Raw genomic sequence first — 20,388 nt, 5'->3', positions numbered from 1 at the left:
CACTCGGGAGTAAAGGATATAAAGGCCAGCACACAGCGAGCACACCCAGGAGAGCAGTGGCCTCGGGAAATGTTCAGAGTCCTTACTCTACAGGTTTGTCCTGGGCCCACGGCTCTGTCCCTAGAACACTCTTTCCATTGAAGCCTGCAAAAAGGCAAGTTGGCAGGGAACCTAACCAAGGAATTTTAAGAGAGACCTTTTAAATAGAAAGCTAGCTCAAAGTGAAATTAACCAGGGGCTCCATATAAAGAAAAATGGGTTAAATGAACCACTCCCTGCCCTAGAACCAGAAATCCTTTTTATCTGGCTCTTGGAAACTTGGTAAAGATTGGCCATCGCTAGCAGGACCAGAATAGCAAGACTGTGTCACTAATAAAAAGCTCGATAAGACTGGAGAAAGCGTGAAAATAAAGGAGGAGGTCAGGCTGCTTTATGGACCAGAGTTAGAAACAGACTCTGACCATATCCTAAAGTCAAATGTAATTAAGTCAAACAGTCTTAGCAGTTAGAGTAATAAGATTCAGTTCAGTTCAGTTCAGTCACTCAGTCGTGTCCGACTCTTTGCGACCCCATGAATTGCAGCACACCAGGCCCCCCTGTCCATCACCAACTCCCGGAGTTTACTCAAACTCATGCCCATTGAGTCGGTGATACAGGGAAATACAAATACAAATATATCAAATTCCTATTCACTCTTTGTAACATCAACTCTTGACCTAGAAAACTGAGTGTAACTACTAATAAGCTAAGTTGAGAAAGAGGCATTTCTCCTTCATAACTGTTCCGAAGGTACAGGTAGTGATAACAGTAACTGAAGACACACAGCTGACAGGAGAAGATAAAGGACAGCCACAGGCATCAGTGATTTCCCAGTGAGGGGTTACCATTCATTAGTCTGTTTTTAGTCTTGAACTTGTGCTTACTACATTTTTTTTGCTACATTTTTAAAAGTAATAAAAATGGAATTTAGGAAGTGTGCATCAAGAGCAGTTACAGCTTTGAAAAAATAATGAAGTCAGATGTCTTTTTGATTGAAGTATTTGGAGAACTAAAAAGTACCTGAATTTCTTAGTTTGGATACTGTAGCATAGTTATATAAGATGCCACCTTTGGGAGAAACTTGGTGATAGAGTCATGGGAGACTATGTACTATTTTTGCAAATCCTTGTGAATCTACAATTATTTCAATATAAAAAGCTTTTTAATTTTTTCTTTAAAGCACCTTGACCTAATTTAAAGTACACACTGCTATCCTGGAGACCAGAGTCTTCGGTGATTCTTCTGATAGAAAAGGGAGCTGTAATTAAACCAAAACATTTGAAGAAGCAAAAGGAAGTGCAGACATCAGAAAATAACACTGTGTTTAGTAACAAATACAAATTGGTACAACCTTTCTGTAGCCTAACAATAAAAAAATCTAAAATGTTCATATAGTATGATCCACAAATTTCACTTCCAAAAACAAAACTTAAAAAGGAAGAATACATGAGTCTTTAAAGCGATAGTCAAAGAAAGAGAAAAAAGGAAAGAAAATAGCTTATATACACCCAGCAGAGAGACAAGGAAAACTCATAGCTTTCACAGTCTTATTTTTCCAAAACAGTAAAATCACAAAAATACAAGGTCACATATAATATCTGCATTGAAAATTCAAGTTTCAACAACAACAAAAAAAATCCATTTAAATATATCAGAACATTACTTTGAATTACTTCTCTACTGTGTGTGGAAAGACCCAAGTTTCATGAAAATGAAATACAAACCTGTGCTTTGATGATTTGCTAAATATATTACATTTTCTTTATTTTTTGGCAAATCTCCATATAGCAATATCTAAAAGATAAAATAAAGAGAAACATTATGTTGATATTTTAAAACATGAACTACAGTCACATACAAAATATGACAATGTCAAGACACTGACAAAAACATGATGTCATGAATAAGTCATCCACGATTAACAACTATTCGACTTCTCTTAGGAGCCTTCGAGACCATCAACAACAGCATATGACTAGAAAGAAGCTGAGCACAGGGCAGGTTAATGGTCGTTAAGAGAAACAATGATCAGTCATCCTCCAGAATTTTTACTGATTTCTCACAATATCTGAAGCCCTGTTCATAAGGTACATCATCCTTCAAAGAGCCTACAGGGGGAGACACAGGCGTGCACACAGCAACTGTGATGAAACATAATGCAAATATTATGAAAACACAGTCTATTTTAAAGACCTGTCAACGGCAGAGCTGCAGTAGCATTTGTTAGGTGTGACAACAGTATGGGAGATGATGAAGCGATGATCATGAAGAGGGGAATGAAGGGATGGAGTGGCAGTGTCTGGGGCCAGCATGGGTGTGCCTGGCAGGGTCTCGTCACAGCCGGGCTGCATACAGTCAGGGAGCTGGCGCGAGCGGACCGGAGGGAGAGCTCAGCCAGAACGCAGTGTCCTCTGAAAGCCAAGCTAAAGACGAAAACTTTATCCGGGAAGTAATGGGGGAACTTGGATCCTGATTAGGACTCTATTATGACTCCATACAGAACTCCCTAGATGGACTTCAAGTGATCCCTAGGAAGGGGGGCTGCAAGAGGGGGAGGGGGTACAAGCAGGCTTCAACTCCAGCTTCCATGCTTTATGTCTTTAAGTGGGTGGTGGGTGCGCAGGGGCTCCTTACAGGAGTCTTTCTGTAGTTCTGCATGTCTGAAATACTTCACAGTAAATCATTTAAAGAAACTGGGAGTATATTTTTAAAGGCTTCAAAGGAAATGTCTCCTAACAGTGTAATTTTTTTATTCAGGGCATTTGTTTCCATATCTTGTCATCATGGATTATTCAAGAATATGAATTAGCTACAGATCTATCTTTTTCCTGATGCTAGGGAAAACTGAAGTCAAAAGGAGAAGGGGGTGGCAGAGGATGAGATGGTTAGATAGCATCAGCCACCCAGTGGACAAATGAATTGGAGCAAACTCCAGGAGAATTCGGAGGACAGAGAGCCTGGTGTGCTGCAGTCCATGGAGTCACAAAGACATGACTTACAACAACAATTGAACAACAACTATCTTTTTAGATAGGCACAGAGATTGTCTTTTGAATGCAACACTACTCATTAATATCTTAACAACAGAACAAACAAAAGGACTCTGTTATCTCTGTAGATACATGTAACTAGATGACAGAGTTCTGGAGACCAGGGACTCAGAATGAGATCTCTATTATCTTCCTCAGAAAACCATACAGTGCTATGTGGGTCAGTCAGTCAGTCAGTTCAGTCCCTCAGTCGTGTCCGACTCTCTCCAACCCCATGGACTGCAGCACGCCAGGCCTCCCTGTCCATCACCAACTCCCAGAGTTCACTCAAACTCATGTCCATTGAGTCGGTGATGCCATCCAAGCAGCTCATCCTCTGTCGTCCCCTTCTTCTCCTGCCTTCAGTCTACGTGGGTAGTATGTGTTTAAATATTTGCTCAGTAATTTTTTAATATAAACATCCCCTCTTGAGCCTCACTCCCCCCACCCCCACCATCCGACCCCTCTAGGTCATCACAGAGCACCGAGCTACTTGCTCAATAATTTTTTATTAATAAAGTCTATCAAGACCAAAACAAAAAACCAAAATCAGTGACTTGATCCATGCAAGGTTAAAAAGTGGAGTCTTAGTTTGTGAGCGATCTACCCTCTCAGCAATGAGCCAGAGTTGCTTTGGGAACTCTAGGTAGGACTCACTGGGTTCAAAGCACTGCGACCGAGAACTTCTGGCTTGACTTCCTTGGACAGGATACTCACAACGACAAGCTGTGGTTTAATTGATTCAATCGGAAAACCACTCTTTGGAGACCTGCCTGCCCTCAGGCCGAAGGCAGTACTCAAGCCACCCAGGCGACGCTCCTTCCCTTTCACTTCATTAAGAGACCACAGCCTTTGAAGGCAGCTGACAAACAAGTTATTAAAAGGATTTTTTTCTTAGTTTGATTGTGGCAGTCATTTCATAACGCATACCTATGCCAAAACATCACAATGAATAACATGAATAGGTAGAATTTTTATGTGTCAAAAACAAACTTAAAAATTTAAATAATGGCTGGAGAAGGAAATGGCAACCCACTCCAGTACTCTTGCCTGGAAAATTCCATGGATGGAGGAGCCTCTAGGCTACAGTTCATGGGGTCACAAAGAGTCAGACACAGCTGAGCAATTTCACTTTTACTTACATCATTTACTAATGCTTTCTCTTCTTCCCTGCAACCAACCTGGTCCAAACTATCACCTCACTTGTGTAATACCCTTCAACCAACTTCGTTCAAACTATCACCTCACTCATGTAATACCCTCTTAATCAGTTTCCCCAGATCTGTTTAAAAAAAAAAAAAAATTTAAATAATGGGTATTCACAGGATGATAGTTATCAATCATACAGAAAACATAGCACTGCAAACTTTATTTCCTATACAACTAAATATATTCCACTTTAAAAGAAAACAAGCCATCTGCAAACAGTGAGAGTTTCACTTCTTCTTTTCCATGATCCTCTACATAGAAAACCCTAAAGACTCTACCAGAAAATTACTAGAACTAATCAATGAATATAGTAAAGTTGCAGGATATAAAATTAACACACAGAAATCCCTTGCATTCCTATATACTAACAATGAAAAAACAGAAAGAGAAATTAAGGAAACAATACCATTCACCATTGCAACAAAAAGAATAAAATACTTAGGAGTATATCTACCTAAAGAAACAAAAGACCTATACATAGAAAACTATAAAACACTGATGAAAGAAATCAAAGAGGACACAAACAGATGGAGAAACATACCGTGTTCATGGATTGGAAGAATCAATATTGTCAAAATGGCTATTCTACCCAAAGCAATCTATAGATTCAATGCAATCCCTATCAAGCTACCAACGGTATTTTTCACAGAACTAGACCAAAGAATTTCACAATTTGTATGGAAATACAAAAAACCTCGAATAGCCAAAGTAATCTTGAGAAAGAAGAATGGAACTGGAGGAATCAACCTGCCTGACTTCAGACTCTACTACAAAGCCACAGTCATCAAGACAGTATGGTACTGGCACAAAGACAGAAATATAGATCAATGGAACAGAATAGAAAGCCCAGAGATAAATCCACGAACCTATGGACACCTTATCTTTGACAAAGGAGGCAAGGATATACAATGGAAAAAAGACAACCTCTTTAACAAGTGGTGCTGGGAAAACTGGTCAACCACTTGTAAAAGAATGAAACTAGAACACTTTCTAACACCATACACAAAAATAAACTCAAAATGGATTAAAGATCTAAATGTAAGACCAGAAACTATAAAACTCCTAGAGGAGAACATAGGCAAAACACTCTCTGACATAAATCACAGCAAGATCCTCTATGACCCACCTCCCAGAATATTGGGAATAAAAGCAAAACTAAACAAATGGGATCTAATGAAACTTAAAAGCTTTTGCACTACAAAGGAAACTATAAGTAAGGTGAAAAGACAGCCGTCAGATTGGGAGAAAATAATAGCAAATGAAGAAACAGACAAAGGATTAATCTCAAAAATATACAAGCAACTCCTGAAGCTCAATTCCAGAAAAATAAATGACCCAATCAAAAAATGGGCCAAAGAACTAAACAGACATTTCTCCAAAGAAGACATACAGATGGCTAACAAACACATGAAAAGGTGCTCAACATCACTCATTATTAGAGAAATGCAAATCAAAACCACAATGAGGTACCATTACACGCCAGTCAGGATGGCTGCTATCCAAAAGACTACAAGCAATAAATGCTGGAGAGGGTGTGGAGAAAAGGGAACCCTCTTACACTGTTGGTGGGAATGCAAACTAGTACAGCCACTATGGAAAACAGTGTGGAGATTCCTTAAAAAACTGGAAATAGAACTGCCATATGACCCAGCAATCCCACTTTTGGGCATACACACTGAGGAAACCAGATCTGAAAGAGACACGTGCAACCCAATGTTCATTGCAGCACTGTTTATAATAGCCAGGACATGGAAGCAACCTAGATGCCCATCAGCAGATGAATGGATAAGGAAGCTGTGGTACATATACACCATGGAATATTACTCAGCTGTCAAAAAGAATTCATTTGAATCAGTCCTAATGAGATGGATGAAACTGGAGCCCATTATACAGAGTGAAGTAAGCCAGAAAGATAAAGAACATTACAGCATACTAACACATATATATGGAATTTAGAAAGATGGTAATGATAACCCTATATGCAAAACAGAAAAAGAGACACAGAAATACAGAACAGACTTTTGAACTCTGTGGGAGAATGTGAGGGTGGGATGTTTCAAAAGAACAGCATGTATACTATCTATGGTGAAACAGATCACCAGCCCAGGTGGGATGCATGAGACAAGTGCTCGGGCCTGGTGCACTGGGAAGACCCAGAGGAGTCGGGTGAAGAGGGAGGTGGGAGGGGGGATCGGGATGGGGAATAAGTGTAAATCTATGGCTGATTCATATCAATGTATGACAAAACCCACTGAAATGTTGTGAAGTAATTAGCCTCCAACTAATAAAAAAATTTAAAAAAATAAAAAAAAAATAAAAAAAAAAAAAAATAAAATAAAAGAAAACAAGCATGGTGAGGTGAAAAGAAAACCACAAATGTAACACAGTCATCTAATCTCATGACAAACAGTCTCCAGCAGTGAAACCGGTCAATACACGCACCGGCAGCAGACCGGCATTTGGCCATCACCTGGTCCAGCGCCACAGCCTCACACGTCAGCAGGCCTAGCACAGAACCACCACGCTGCCTTGATCGGTGACCCGTGATGAGTCAACAGCACCACTTAAGAAGATCCCACACCATCACTACTTGGGCTGAGTCCACATACTATATGCCACATTGGCCTTAAAACATCAGGTTCCTACTTTTGTTTACAGACACAACCATGAACCAAAAAGCTTTGCAGGAAAGCCACCTCTGCTTTCCCTGAGGCTCACTAATTTCCCCCATCCTTAAATAGCTTCCAAACAACTGACATTTTCAAAATGTAGTTTGATTATCTCAATAACAAAGTTCAACAGGCCCAGTGTTTAAAAACAGATCTTCAGTGGTATCTAGAAAAAGTAAGACAAGTAACGAATTCTGGAGGGCAAAACAGGTGAGCAAAATGTGAAAGAAACAAAATCTTAATTCATAGCCACTAAAGGGAAAATAAATGCATAGTTCATACTTTTAAAGATTATTCTTCAATATGCATCTCACTGAAATAAAAGCTATTTCCAATTGAGATGCAAAAGAAGATGGTAGGGAGGGGGGATCAGGATGGGGAATACGTGTAAATCTATGGCTGATTCATATCAATGTATGACAAAAAAAATAATAATAATAAGAAAAGTGTCAAAAAAAAAAAATAAAGCTAGGACAGAAAAGGAAAAAAAAAAAAAGAAGATGGTAAGCCTCTGACATGAATTAGGATCTCAAAGCAGGTATTTGTATTCAATGCCTTTAAGGTTTTTTTTTAATTTGTCACTATAATTTGTTTGGAATTCAACAGAAATGAAAGTTACAAAGAACTGCCCTTAATATTTGAAAATGTAAAAGCTCTAAAAGCAAAGTAAGTGAAATGATGAACTGCAAACCTTACTGCAATAGATGCAGCCCTTGATTACTAAGTACTTCAAGTAAATATTGATTAGCCAAAGAAAGAAATACATGATTGTAATGTTTATGTACCAAACATATGGGCATATGTACAAAAGAGAGTCCCTTTGACTACGAGGAGATCAAACCAGTCAATTCTAAAGGAAATCAACATTGAATATTCATTATAAGGACTGATGGTGAAGCTCCAATACTTTGGCCACCTAAAGTGATGGGAGCTGACACTTGAAAACACCCTGATGCTGGGAAAGATTGAAGGCGAGAGGAGAGGAAAGAGGGCAGCAGAGGATGAGATGGAAAGACAGCATCACCAACTCAATGAACATGAATTTGAGCAAACTCTGGGAGATAGTGAAGGACAGGGAAGCCTGGCATTCTGTAGCCCATGGGGTCACAGCACTTACAAAATACCCATACATTTACATTGTTAAATGACTCTATGATTAATTAAAAGCCACCTGCACTCTCTCATTGCAGTCATCTTAGATCAGCTTTTTCACATTTATTCACCTCCTCACGGAAGCCCTCCTGCCTCCTAATAAGCTGGACCCCAAGATTCATCACTTCCCCTTTTGCATCACAGTAAACCCTGTCTCCCTGTGTACCCCTATCTCTAGTTCACATCACATTCCCCTTGAGACCCACAAGCTCCTCAGGGGCAGGGACCTCATCCCCGTTCTGCCCAGAGCCCAGCACCCAGGTGCTTTTCAAGAGATGTTCACTGAAACAGGCTGCATCTGTATTTCTCACAAGTGGATAAAGCTACGCCTCACTTTCAGCAGTAAAGGGTTGGGGTAGAAACAAATACTTTAAATGCACCAGTGACTTATTTAAGGCATCATGCTGTGAGTCTTCTGGTACATGTATTTCAAATCACAATCACTTCACCGGCAGGTAATTTGTTCCTTCAAACAAGGCACATGAAAAACATGGCTTTTTTGGTTCTTCCTAAGTTTCTGAGTAATTTTAGGTTCATCACAATTGTTCATTTTGGGGTTCATCAATATTTTAAAAACTCATGTAAAATCCCTCTAAAGAAAAATAACAATGTTCTCTTTTAATTTTATTAACTTAACAATGAAAATGCTCTTCGATTACCTTCACTGTGACTGAAACACACTAGTTACAGCTCTGCTCCAGTCAAACAAGCTCGTTTAGGTTGCACAAAGAAAGCTTTCAGCTGACCTGGGTTTAGGCAACACTGTCCTCTCACCTGGATCTCACCTTTACCTTTCTTTTGGTTTGTTCCCATGATTTGTAAACTACTTGGAGACTCCCTCATTTGTATCCTGAAAAGGGATGGCAGAATGGAATCTAAAGTAATCATGTTTCTCACACAGTGGAATATCCACCCAACAATGTCTTGGGGACATAAAACACAGTATACTTTCTCTTCAAAAAACAAACAAAATTCTTCATTTATCTCAATATTAAAAAGCAGAGACACTACTTGCTGACAAAGGTCCATATAGTCAAAGCTATGGAAAAGTAGTCATGTATGGATGTGACAGTTGGACTATAAAGAAAGCTGAGCACTGAAGAATTGATGCTTTTGAACTGTGGTGTTGGAGAAGACTCTTGAGAGTCTCTTGGACTGCAAGGAGATCCAACCAGTCCATCCTAAAGGAAATCAGTCCTAACTGTTCATTGGAAGGACTGACGCTGAAGCTGAAGCTCCAATACGTTGGCCACCTGATGGGAAGAACTGATTCACTGGAAAAGACCCTGATGCTGGGAAAGATTGAAGGCAGAGAAGAAGAGGGCAACAGAGGATGAGATGGTTGGATGGCATCACCGACTCAATGGACATGAGTTTGAGCAAACTTCAGGAGGTGGTGATGGACAGGGAGGCCTGGCATGCTGCAGTCCATAGGGTTGCAAAGAGTTGGACTGAGTGACTGAACTGATCTCAGTAATATCTATTTTCTTTCAGCATGCAAACTGAAATACAAATTTAAAAAAAAAAAAAAAAAAAAACTTCCTTCACTGTCCTTCAATATACATGATGCTGTAGAAAGGGCTCAGAATATCCACCCCAAAATATGCCACTTTGACAAGAGGATTATTTTGAGCTGAAGGCAACTGAGAAACAGCACACACAGCTCGCTGTTCTCCCCCTAAGCTTCCCTTTGTAAAGGTGACACTAAACTCCACTCATCTAAACACCCTTATCGTGTTTCCCAGGGACCATCCCATCATTTACCAGCTTTAAGAACCCAACACACCTCTCCTCTATCTAGTTGTGTCTCCACAGTCTATTGTCCTTTGTTATTAATAAAATGATATACACACCCCTGGGCTGAAGAATTCCATGGACAGAGAAGCCTGCAGGCTATAGTCCACAGGGTCACAAAGAGTCAGACAGGACTCAGCGACTAACACATATACATCCCTGGGCTGAGTCTAACCACCTCTTAGGGTTTTCACTTCTTTTCTGTGATGCTCCAATAAAAACACGCTTATTTAACATGTAAAATACTAAAATATTTTTTAAATACTTACATCAATGGAATTTGTATGCCTTTTCTTCTATTGTGACTTCTGTCAATTTAATTTGTGGGCCCAGCTACAGAACATTTTGCCTCCTCTATGCTGCAATATAATCATTATTAAGACACAAGCAGAAATGTTCAATTCACACGAATGAAGACGGGGATTTGAATCCTAGTCCATCACCTTACCAACTTTATGAACTTCAGCACAAGTACCTAACCTCTCCTTGCCTTTTTTTGTTTTTTGTAACCTGTAAAATTAATGTAATAATAGTAACTACTCCCCACAGGTCCTGGTGAAATAACCGAGACCATGTAAACTACTCCACGTTATTCCTAGTAACGCTTCCCCCAAAACGGTAACTGTTGCTATGAGTAGTAATGTTAGTCGCTCAGTCATGTCTGACTCTTTGAGACCCCATGCACTGCAGCTCACCAGGCTCCTCTGTCCATGGAGTGGGTTGCCATTCCCTTCTCCAGGGGATCTTCCAGACCCAGGGATCAAACCTGGGTCTCCTGCATTGCAGGCAGATTCTTTACCATCTGAACCACAGGGGAAGCTCATGTTGTTATTATTATTATCCAATAAGGTGAAATTGTTCACTCAAAACTGTGTTAAATGATGAATGGATAAGAGAAACAGATATCTAGTTTATCTTCCTTTAAAAAAAAAAGGTCTGATTATGTAGAAATGCAGCTATAATTTCAGCATAAATAAGTTCACATATGTAATTCACACTGTGATTATTTATAATTATTTAAAGTGAATTTTTAAATGTATTTCTATGTCAATGAAATACATTATTTCAAGATCACACACAAGATTTCTACTGTAATACACATGAAACGATGGTCTTTTTCTGCCCAGTTTGAAACATTTCCCTGAACAGGAAAAGTATGATGCCCTTCTGAAACAAGGTTAAAATATAAACATAGTCATTTATCTAATAATCAGTATAAAAATAATTATTATGCAACATTTAAGTGGAACCTTACAAATCACAAAGCTCTCTTTATACAATATATTCATCACAGGTATCGCTTGATACTGCCTTCATTTACAGATAGTGTTTTTCCTGAGTATCTGTGATGGATCTGTCATTGAGCTAAGCAGCTTCACATATTATCTCAGTGTTCAAAATAACAGGAAAATCAGAATTCCACTTAAGAATGAGAATACTGAGTTGAAAAATTGGTTTACTCAAGTTAACAGAGAATGGCAAAGAACTAGGAATTACACCAGGTTTCTCACGCAACATCCAAAAATCTCTTGAATATAACAAATTACCTGTAAAAATTCCAAATAAAAATTGTCAAATGAGGAGTCCTGTGTATTAGAAGCTTATGCAATTTTTTTTCACTTTGAACATTAACCACAAGGAGGTAAGAAAGCCTTGAGTAAAAATTTTAAAACTGACATAAAATGTTTTCCTACAAAAACACAAATTAAGAATGGGAGCAAAGCAACATGTAAACACATGAGGAATTGGCTTCATCACATAGCATCTAACACAGAAGAATCACCTTCCCCCAGTGAAGTAACCACTTGTATTCAGTTATACTCCAGTGTTTCCTCCACTCTTTGCTCATTTTGTCATTTTGTAACATCCCATTATACATTCATTATTTAAAAAAAACTGACTTCTTTCTAACTGCTAAATTGTATGCTGGGAGCAGAGGCTATTTTATCAATGGAAACGGTGCCTCACATGTGGTTAGCACTTAATATCACCCTGTTTCCAGGTATCACCCACATCATTTCTCTCTGCTTCTATCACATACACTTACACACACATATAGCCCTCTAAATCTCCAGGCAACACTTATTTATTTGGGGTTTTCATTGCTAATTCATGGAAAGAAGCATAGTAAACAAAATAAACCTGACAGAACTGGTTATTTTTAAAAATTGCAAAGAAGTGCAGGTTTTTATTGACAAGTATACAAAAGTATCGATACTTTTGTATCGATACTTTTGTATTTATATTTTGTAAGTATACAAAAGTCTCTATATTGCTAGCTGTTTCAGAACTCCTTTTATAAGGTCTCTGACCTTATTCTCAGTCTTTGGTCAACTATTAGGGCCATTCAAGAGCCCCCATGCATTAAAAGTGAGATGTGCCTGCATTTCCAAAGAAACACAGATCGGTGTCCCTTGCAGAGTGCTCTGCCCTTTTGCTGAAAGGGAACCATCAAGTCAAGTCGCTCTTGCCACCTCCAAGGAGCTACAGTCATGGAAAGGGGACTATATGTATATATATTACAATATGCCCCTGCTATGTTAATATTACAGGTTAATGTTACACGTAAGTGATCCTGACATTGAGATGGGGTGAGATCGTGACAATCGAAGAGGAAAAGTGCCTGAGCTGGAAGAAAGCATACTGAGAAGAGCAGCGCAAAGGCGGATTCTTGAGAAGGCACGGTGAATGGGGGAGCGGGTGCTGGGAAGGAAGCAGCAGTTGCGCAAAAGTGAAATCAGCGAACGGAAAAGCTGGCCAGGGCGGCACTGTGACAGCCTTGAAGGCCATGTGTAGGAGTCTTCATTTTTACTCAGTTATCAACGGAATAAAACACAGCATGTTACTCCTGATTGAAGTATAAAAGCTCAGAGTGGTTCCTAACAATTGATACAGCCTTCTTGAATAATCTAGCAGAGTCACAAAGACTCTATAAAAGACTCTATAAAGTCTATAAAACTAGACCAATTTAGGAAAGAGGGAGAGTAAACTGTATATACAGAGAGTCCTCTTTTCTTTTGTTTTCCATCATAATGGCACAGAGGTGTCCCCAAAGGTTAGAGTATATTTAGTGCTACTATAAAACCCATCCAAGAAGTTAATTTAAAATGGAGGAGTCTCTCCACAATTCATACATTTATTTAAAAGCTCCTGGTAGAAATCCAAAGTTACACACCAAACTGTTGCAGGCTGGAGGAGGGAGTGTAGATAAGGGAACTTTAACTGTCTCAAAATCTTTACGCAGTGTTTGAATATTTTATTGCACCTGTAACTTAGAAAAATAAGGTAATTAAAAAATTTTTATATGGATGCAACCATAGTCCAGGATTGGTATTTCTAGACAGTATAAAAACAAGGTTCTAATTACACTTCTCTAAGATTTTCTTATAAGTCTGTTCCCTGGCCGGACTTAAACTGTGTTAGATTGGAATCATATTTGATTGAGAAATGTTTAATTTCCTCTTTCAAAGGCTGTGTCATTCTACTTAAGCATCTTCCGGGTCTGTGCCTCCTAGCTAAACTGAAGGTAGTAGTCTAAGGTCTTTAAAAGTCTTCACGAGGATGATAAATACGTAGAGAAAAGAGAAAATAAAAGGAGACAAGGAAAAATTTATATTCTACATAGGACCACTGATACTTGAGAAGAATCTGGGCAACATTTTAGCAGAAATGCAAAAAGAATCCAAACGTGATAAAGAGCTTGGACTTGTGAGGTCCCTTCTCTGATTCCAAACACACGTTTCATTCTAATAACTAAGCTGCTTTTACAAGCTGCATGCTCAGTCATGTCTCACTCTTTGAGACTTCATGGACTGTAGCCTGCCAGGCTCCTCTGTCCATGGGATATTTCAGGCAAGAATACTGGAGTAGGTTGCCATTTCCTTTCTCCAGGAGATCTTCCTGACGAAGGGATGGAACCCGTGTCTCTTGCATCTCCTGCATTGGCAGGAGGACTCTTGAGCACTGCGCCACCTGGGAAACCTGCTTTTTACAGGATACAGAATACAAATTTATCTCATTAAGAGTTTAGCACTACTTTTGAGGACACGGTGCCACCAAAATAACTACTTATAAACGGCCTCCAGATATGAAGGCCTTGAGGGTTTCTGAGGAACTTGAAACAACCTTTCAAGTAAATGTATAAATTATTAGAGTATTCTAATTGGACACATTATATAAACATCAAAATCTTAGACTTAATTCTGTCTTACTTCTAGTGTTATTTGAACTATTTTATATTCGAAACATGTCAATTGAAAAACTAAATTTATTTCATATCAAATTTCATATTTGACTGTTACAATGTATCATGTTAGCATTTAGGGAGGTAGGGATTAGCAGTCATTAGTGTAAAATCTAGTTTAAAGTAAAACAGTTGTTACTAACTGATTTAAGCAGGAAGAAAATGGTAACTAAAACACTTAGGTTTTAATGAGGAGGCATGTTGCGTATCACTATTTATTTCGGTCTGCAAATATCAAAGTTCAGTTTTTCATCTGTTCCAGTAGAAGAAGGAGAAAGTGCAACATTTTTTTAAATACACAAGAAAAATGAATCCTGACATTTAGAAGATTATCACTAGATACTGGTTCTTTATGTATTTATAAAAGGATGTCCGATGGTCTCAAGCATAATTCAAAATTTTATTTAGCATGCGTGGGTCCTTGATGAAGTCTGTTAGGAATCCTTGAATTGAACAGAACTGATCAACAGACTAAACTCTTAAAAAACCACATGCTGAGGTCTATACTGAACAAGATGTGAGATATACAACTTCAGAAACACCGGAAAGTTCAGACCCATTTTTTAAAATAAGAAACTTATTATACAAATTACTTCAGCCATATATGTCGTATTGCATGGGACATGTTACACGCTTTTAACCAAAATTAAAAAACAAAAAACAAAAGAACACTGTAGGTAGAATTACTTTTCAAAGAGGTAAATGACTGTTATATTGTTTTGAGTCTGTTTCCCAGCCTGCACCTACTGACATATGATGTAAAATTAAACATGTATCATGACAAAACCATATGTTTAGACAACTGTGGTGAAGTAAGAACACAGTGGGGAAATGACTGTTCTGAATTAGTGAAAATTTAAATGAAGCCCATTGTAAAAGTCAAAGATCAGCAAACCATTATCCGGAAAAGCAGTCTTTCTTTCCTAGGAAACACAAATACTGATTTAAACAGAGGCCCTGGCTTCTAGTTCCCACCCCCCAAACCTCCAACTGGGGCAAGTTCAGAGTCATCAGGCATTAACAAGGCAACTGCAAATTCAAAATAGTAGCTGGTGGACAAGAGGGTATAAGCAACAGCACTAGGGGGTAGTAGAAAAGACAAAATAATGCCTTCCCACTCACTCCAATCCATCCGCAACAAGAAAAGAAGAGGGCCGGGTATAAGGAAAACCAAGAATTAAGCTCCATTTCATTCCCCTCCCCCCCCCCCAAATTGGAGAACAAAAGGAAAATTAACAATTTTTTCCCACAGTTGCTATTTTTGTGTAAGACTTCAAAAAATTAAATAAAAAGGGTGTTCTACTTTTGTTTGTTTTACAAATTTAATCTACAAATAATCCATTCTCTACAGAGAAGGAAAGGAACAGAAAGACAAAAAAGATTAGCCACACACTTAAGCCTAGTCAAAGTTGGCAAGAATGTTATCTCCGGTAAGGCTTCTACAGTAACAAATGTTATTACTTTTCATGCTCAGCTTTCAATCATCCTGCAAAAGAACGCGAAACACAAAGTTGCACTGCCTGTCCAAAGAGTAACACCAATCTGTCTGCAGAGGTCTCCGATTTCTAAGAGCGCACTTTCGAGTTCCAGCATGACCATCTCCTCTCAGACCAAGCGCCAGAAACTGTCAACTGCCTGCCCTACTTAAATGTCCATCTGCACCGACTTCGCCAAGCACGAGACAGACAGCTACAGAAGCTGGGAGACGGCGAGGGGAAGCGGTTGATCCCACTTGTGGCCCTAGAACTGCGTTCCTGCAGCTATACCTAGAGACTCGGGGTGCCCGCACCGACGCATCCGGCCAGACCCCGGAGGCGACCGTGAACGTGGCGGGCGAGGATGGGGTGGCGGCACGTGTTCCCAGGGTCGGAGGCTGGGAGATGCGCCCGCGACCCCCCACCCCGCCGCCGGGCCCCCGACAGCGACAGAGGCGGCGGCCCGCGCGCGGGGACCTCACCTGCACCCCGGTGTAGTTCTCGAAGAAGAAGAGCACCATGCTCTGATAGACGCAGTAGAGCCGGTCGTCCACCGCCTGGTAGAAGCGCGAGGGCAGCAGGGCGGAGAGCAGCCGCCAGGCGCCCCAGGCCATTATGTAGGTGGGCGCCGTGCCCAGGAGCACGGCGGCCGGCAGCACGCAGCGCACCGAGTGCATGTGGAGCACCAGGGACAGCAGCATCCTCCCGTCTCCGCGCGCCCGGCGCTCCGCCGGCCCTGCGATGCCCCGCCGCCTCCCGCCGCCGCGAGGCCCTCGCTCGCCGGCCAATCAGCTGGCCGCGCCCGGCCCCGCCGCCGCCCTCTCACCTCGCCCGGCAGCCCGCCGCACCTGAGACGCCCGGCCCGCGCCCGCTCGGGCCTCCGCCCCCAGCCGCATGGACCGGGCCGCCGCCGGAGGGCGGGCGCGCTGGCGAGCGAAGGGCGGGGCGCGCTGATCGCGGCCCGAGGCAAGGGACGCCGCGGCCCTCAAGGGCTGGGGAGCTCAGGACCGCTCACACCCCATGACCCTCTGCCCCGGCCGGGGGCGGGGCTCCGCGCCAACAACACGCCTCCCGATAGGCCGTCCGTTGCCATAGTCCCCCGCCGGGGGCGGGGGCCCGCGGCAAGAATTCGCCTCCTGATTGGTTGAGCCCTGTACACGGTTGAAACGCAACGGCTGACCAGCCGCGTGGACGGCCCTGTTCAGGCTACTGCGCATGCTCCAAAGGTCTCCCAGCCCCGCCCCCCTCTGGGGGCGCGCGCGCGGGGGCGACGCGGTGACTGGCTGTAGGGACGCGGTGAGGTTGGTCCGGGCCGGTGAGGGACTCGGGTGGCCGTGCGCCCCGTGGTCGGGCTCTGGGCACAGGTGGGCTTGAGGAGACGCCCCACCACCTGCTTGCACGTCCGAGGGCCCCTGGACGCCAGGATGCGCCCTCGAGCCGAGACGTCCCCTTCCCCTGGGGCGCACAGGTGAAGCTCGGCACCTAGAAGGTGCTGCACACCCTGGCTGCCTGGCTGAGAGATTCGTCAGGCCGGCTGGGTCAAGGCCAGCAGGAGACAATTGGGGTAGTTACAGAAGAGCCACAGGGGCTCTCGGGGCTCTCGCCCTGGGTTCTACAGTCAGGCCGCGCTTCCTTTTCACGGCGGCGCCCACCCGCTCGCTCGCCTCGGCTCTGCCTCTGCTCCCCGCCGGGGTCCCAGGACCCCGCTTCCTGCCCTTCACTCGCCCTCTAGCGTGTGTCCGAATCAGGTCCCTTCTTTCTCATCACTGTACGTTCACGCGTAGCTGGACAGCCTTTTAACAAGGTTCATTAGTTTGTCTTATCAGATTCACTCTTATTCTTTTTTTAAATTGTTGGATGCCAAATTTTGTTTTTAAACTTTTTATTTTATATTGCGGTATAGCAGATGAACGGGCTTCCCTGGTGGCTCAGATGGTAAAGAATCCGCCTGCAATGCGGGGAGACCTGTGCTCTGATCCCTGGTTAGGAAGATCCGCTGGAGGAGGGCATGGCAACCCACTCCAGCATTCCTGCCTGGAGAATCCCCATGGAGCCTGGAGGACTACAGTCCATGGTCCAAAGACTCGGACAGGACTGATAAGCACAACACAGCACGTAGCAGATTAACAATGTTGTGATAGTTTCAGATGGACAGCAGCGGGACTCAGCCATGCATATACATGGATCCATTCTCACCCAAACTCCCTTCCCTTCTAGGCTTATCAGATTCACTCTCGCTTCACTTTCCCAGGCCTGGCTGTTTAATGTCTTCCTGATAGCTTATGCTTAGCCTCATTTTTTGTGTAGTTCTTGAAGGTACTGGCATGGTGGTGGTGGTTCAGTCGCTTCAGTCATGTCTGACTGCGGCCCCATGGGCTCCTCTGTACACGGGATTCTCCAGGCAAGAGTACTGGAATGGGTTGCCATGTCCGCATGGACGTGTGGAATAAAGTACTGACATACTTCTGTGACCTTCACAAAAATCTAGGACATCAGGGCCGCTGTTTTATTGTTATGAAAACAGATTCCGAGGCCTTCTGAATTCTTCTACCGTCCTTTGACTACAGTGCGTGTGGTTTACTGTGTAATCCTTTAAGTGAAAAAAGGAAAAACTTTTTTTTTTTTCTGAATGCAAGCCTGTGAAAGTGTCTGACTCTTTGCAACCCAAAAGACTAGCCCACTAGGCTCTTCTGTCCATGGAATTCTCTAGGCAAGAATACTGGAGTGGGTTGCCATTTCCTTTAATAGGGGATCTTCCCGACCCATTGATTGAACCCAGGGAAGCCCAGCCAAATGCATTTAGTGGCATTTCAGTGGAAAATTGTAATCAGGTCCAGAACAGTGGCTACCTGATTTGACTGTCTGCACACAGTTGACATGGAACATGACTGACAAATGGTCACCCTGAGGGACAAAGCCAGATGAATGGAAATTGCTCAAGGAACAAGTGTTTGCACAGGTATATTGCCAGCAGGTAAGCATCCACAGTACAGAGATTTTCAACAGGATTTTCGGTCTTTTCTTTCTTTTTTTTTTTTTTAATATGGAACACTTCATGAATTTGCCTGTCATCCTTGCACAGGGGCCATGCTAACCTTTTCTGTATCATTCCAATTTTAGTATATGTGCTGCCAAAGCGAGCGCTCCCCTCTTTCTGTGGAAAGCAATGCCCAGTGAGAACTAGATTCGTACTGGAGGGAAAAATTCATGGATATGGAAAATGTGCACTATCAGTGGTGTCCCCATGCTTCCTTGAATTAAATGAGACCAGACATCTGTACAATTAGGGAAATGTATGAAGGGATAAGCTTCCCTGGTGATTCAGAAGGCAAAGAATCTGCAATGGAGGAAAGCAACAGAAAGAAATCTTCCCAATCCCTGGGTTGGGAAGATCACCTGGAGAAAGAAATGGCAATGCTCTCCAGTGTTCTTGTCTGGAGAATCCCATGAACAGAGGAGCCTGGTGGGCTATAGTCCATGGGGTCAGAAAGAGTCGGACACAACTGACTAAGCACACAGACATGAAGGGATAAAACTGGTTCAGTGTTAACATTATAGTCTGTACACATGAAGTCAGTAAATGTGTGTGATATGTGTAAATATGTTACTTCTTGTGGATTATCCCTGTATTACTGTTGGTCACCAGGTTGTAAAGTTTTGTGCAAGTTCTGGCATGGGGACATTGAGAACTTGAGCTGCCCTTGTTTATATCCAAACTCGGCCCCTTCGATTATCCCCTGTGCTCTGCGGCCTCCTTATCTGCAGACTCCGTCACAAACTTACTCTCCTTTCCGCCTGCCCACCTCTTAGGCTGTACTCAGTCCACACCTGGGGTGAGCTTATGTAAAGGGGGAATTCACGGTACCATAGGGACATATAATAAGGAGATCTCATTTAGTCTGGGCACATAGAAGCCTTCTCAGGTAGAGTTGACATGAAGTTCTAGGGGGAGCTTGCCAGGGTAAAGCTAGGGATGAGGAAGAAGCACCTTCCAAGTGAGAACATGTCTGAAGGACTGAAGTTAAGAGCTAACAGTTTCTCAAGGCTGAGGAAAGCTGTGTGCAGCAAGTAATGTGCCCTACTCTTTTTAAAATTCAGATGCCCCCTAGAAGTATGTTGTTTATTTCCCTCACTTGTTTTTAAGCTAATATCTACAATTATTTTTATCATAAGTTTGATCAGTTAAAAAGTAAGTTCCCATGAGTAGTGAATAAAATTTTTAAATTAAATGATTACAGAATTCTTTTAAGTGGACCCCATGGGTTGGCTTAGTGGGTAAAGAATCTGCTTGCAATGCAGGAGACACAGGAGACTCAGGTTTGGTCCTGGGGTCAAGAAAGAGCCCCTGGAGAAGGAAATGGCAATCCACTTCAGTATTCTTGTCTGAAAAATCTCATGGACATGGAAGGCTGGAGTGCTGCTGTCTATGGGGTCTCAAAGAGTAGGACACGACTTAGTGACTGAACATCAACAAGATTTTTCCCAATTAGAATTTTACATTGATCCTTTATCTCCTTGAAAACATTTTCATTCCACTTCTGCCACATCATTTTATCTTCATGGGATATATTTTATGCTTCCAAATCTTTTTTATTGATCAGACTGTGTCATCAGGGTCCTAAGAGTTAAAATTTCTTCTGGATTGAGCTATGGCTGTTAGCAATGTACAATTTAATCATTGTATATCACAAAATCTGATAATTATTGTAAATAAAGTTTGTGTTAATGATACCTCAGTTACCAAGTCAATGGACATGAGTTTGAGCCAACTCCAGGAG

The 20,388-nt window shown here is 42.0% G+C and overlaps 1 protein-coding gene and 1 non-coding gene across 2 annotated transcripts in view; both read right to left on the bottom strand.

Annotated features, from left to right (window-relative positions):
* Window positions 1-16,658, bottom strand: part of AGPAT5 (1-acylglycerol-3-phosphate O-acyltransferase 5) — a 44,839-nt gene extending 28,181 nt beyond the window's left edge. Inside the window, exons 1-2 of the mRNA XM_043893585.1 lie at window positions 16,093-16,658; window positions 1,764-1,833 (exon numbers count right to left, since the gene is read on the bottom strand). Of these exons, the coding sequence (XP_043749520.1) occupies window positions 1,764-1,833; window positions 16,093-16,311 (289 nt within the window). The 5' untranslated portion in view covers window positions 16,312-16,658. The remainder of the gene's footprint in view (window positions 1-1,763; window positions 1,834-16,092) is intronic.
* A 1,989-nt stretch (window positions 16,659-18,647) lies between these two features.
* Window positions 18,648-18,754, bottom strand: LOC122688150. Its single transcript, XR_006339368.1, has one exon. It is a non-coding gene; the product is annotated as a U6 spliceosomal RNA (small nuclear RNA).
* Between the last annotated feature and the right edge of the window lie 1,634 nt (window positions 18,755-20,388).

Source organism: Cervus elaphus, chromosome 32, assembly GCF_910594005.1.
Source record: "Cervus elaphus chromosome 32, mCerEla1.1, whole genome shotgun sequence".
Lineage (NCBI taxonomy): Eukaryota > Metazoa > Chordata > Mammalia > Artiodactyla > Cervidae > Cervus > Cervus elaphus.
This window is presented reverse-complemented; position numbering and strand designations above follow the sequence as displayed.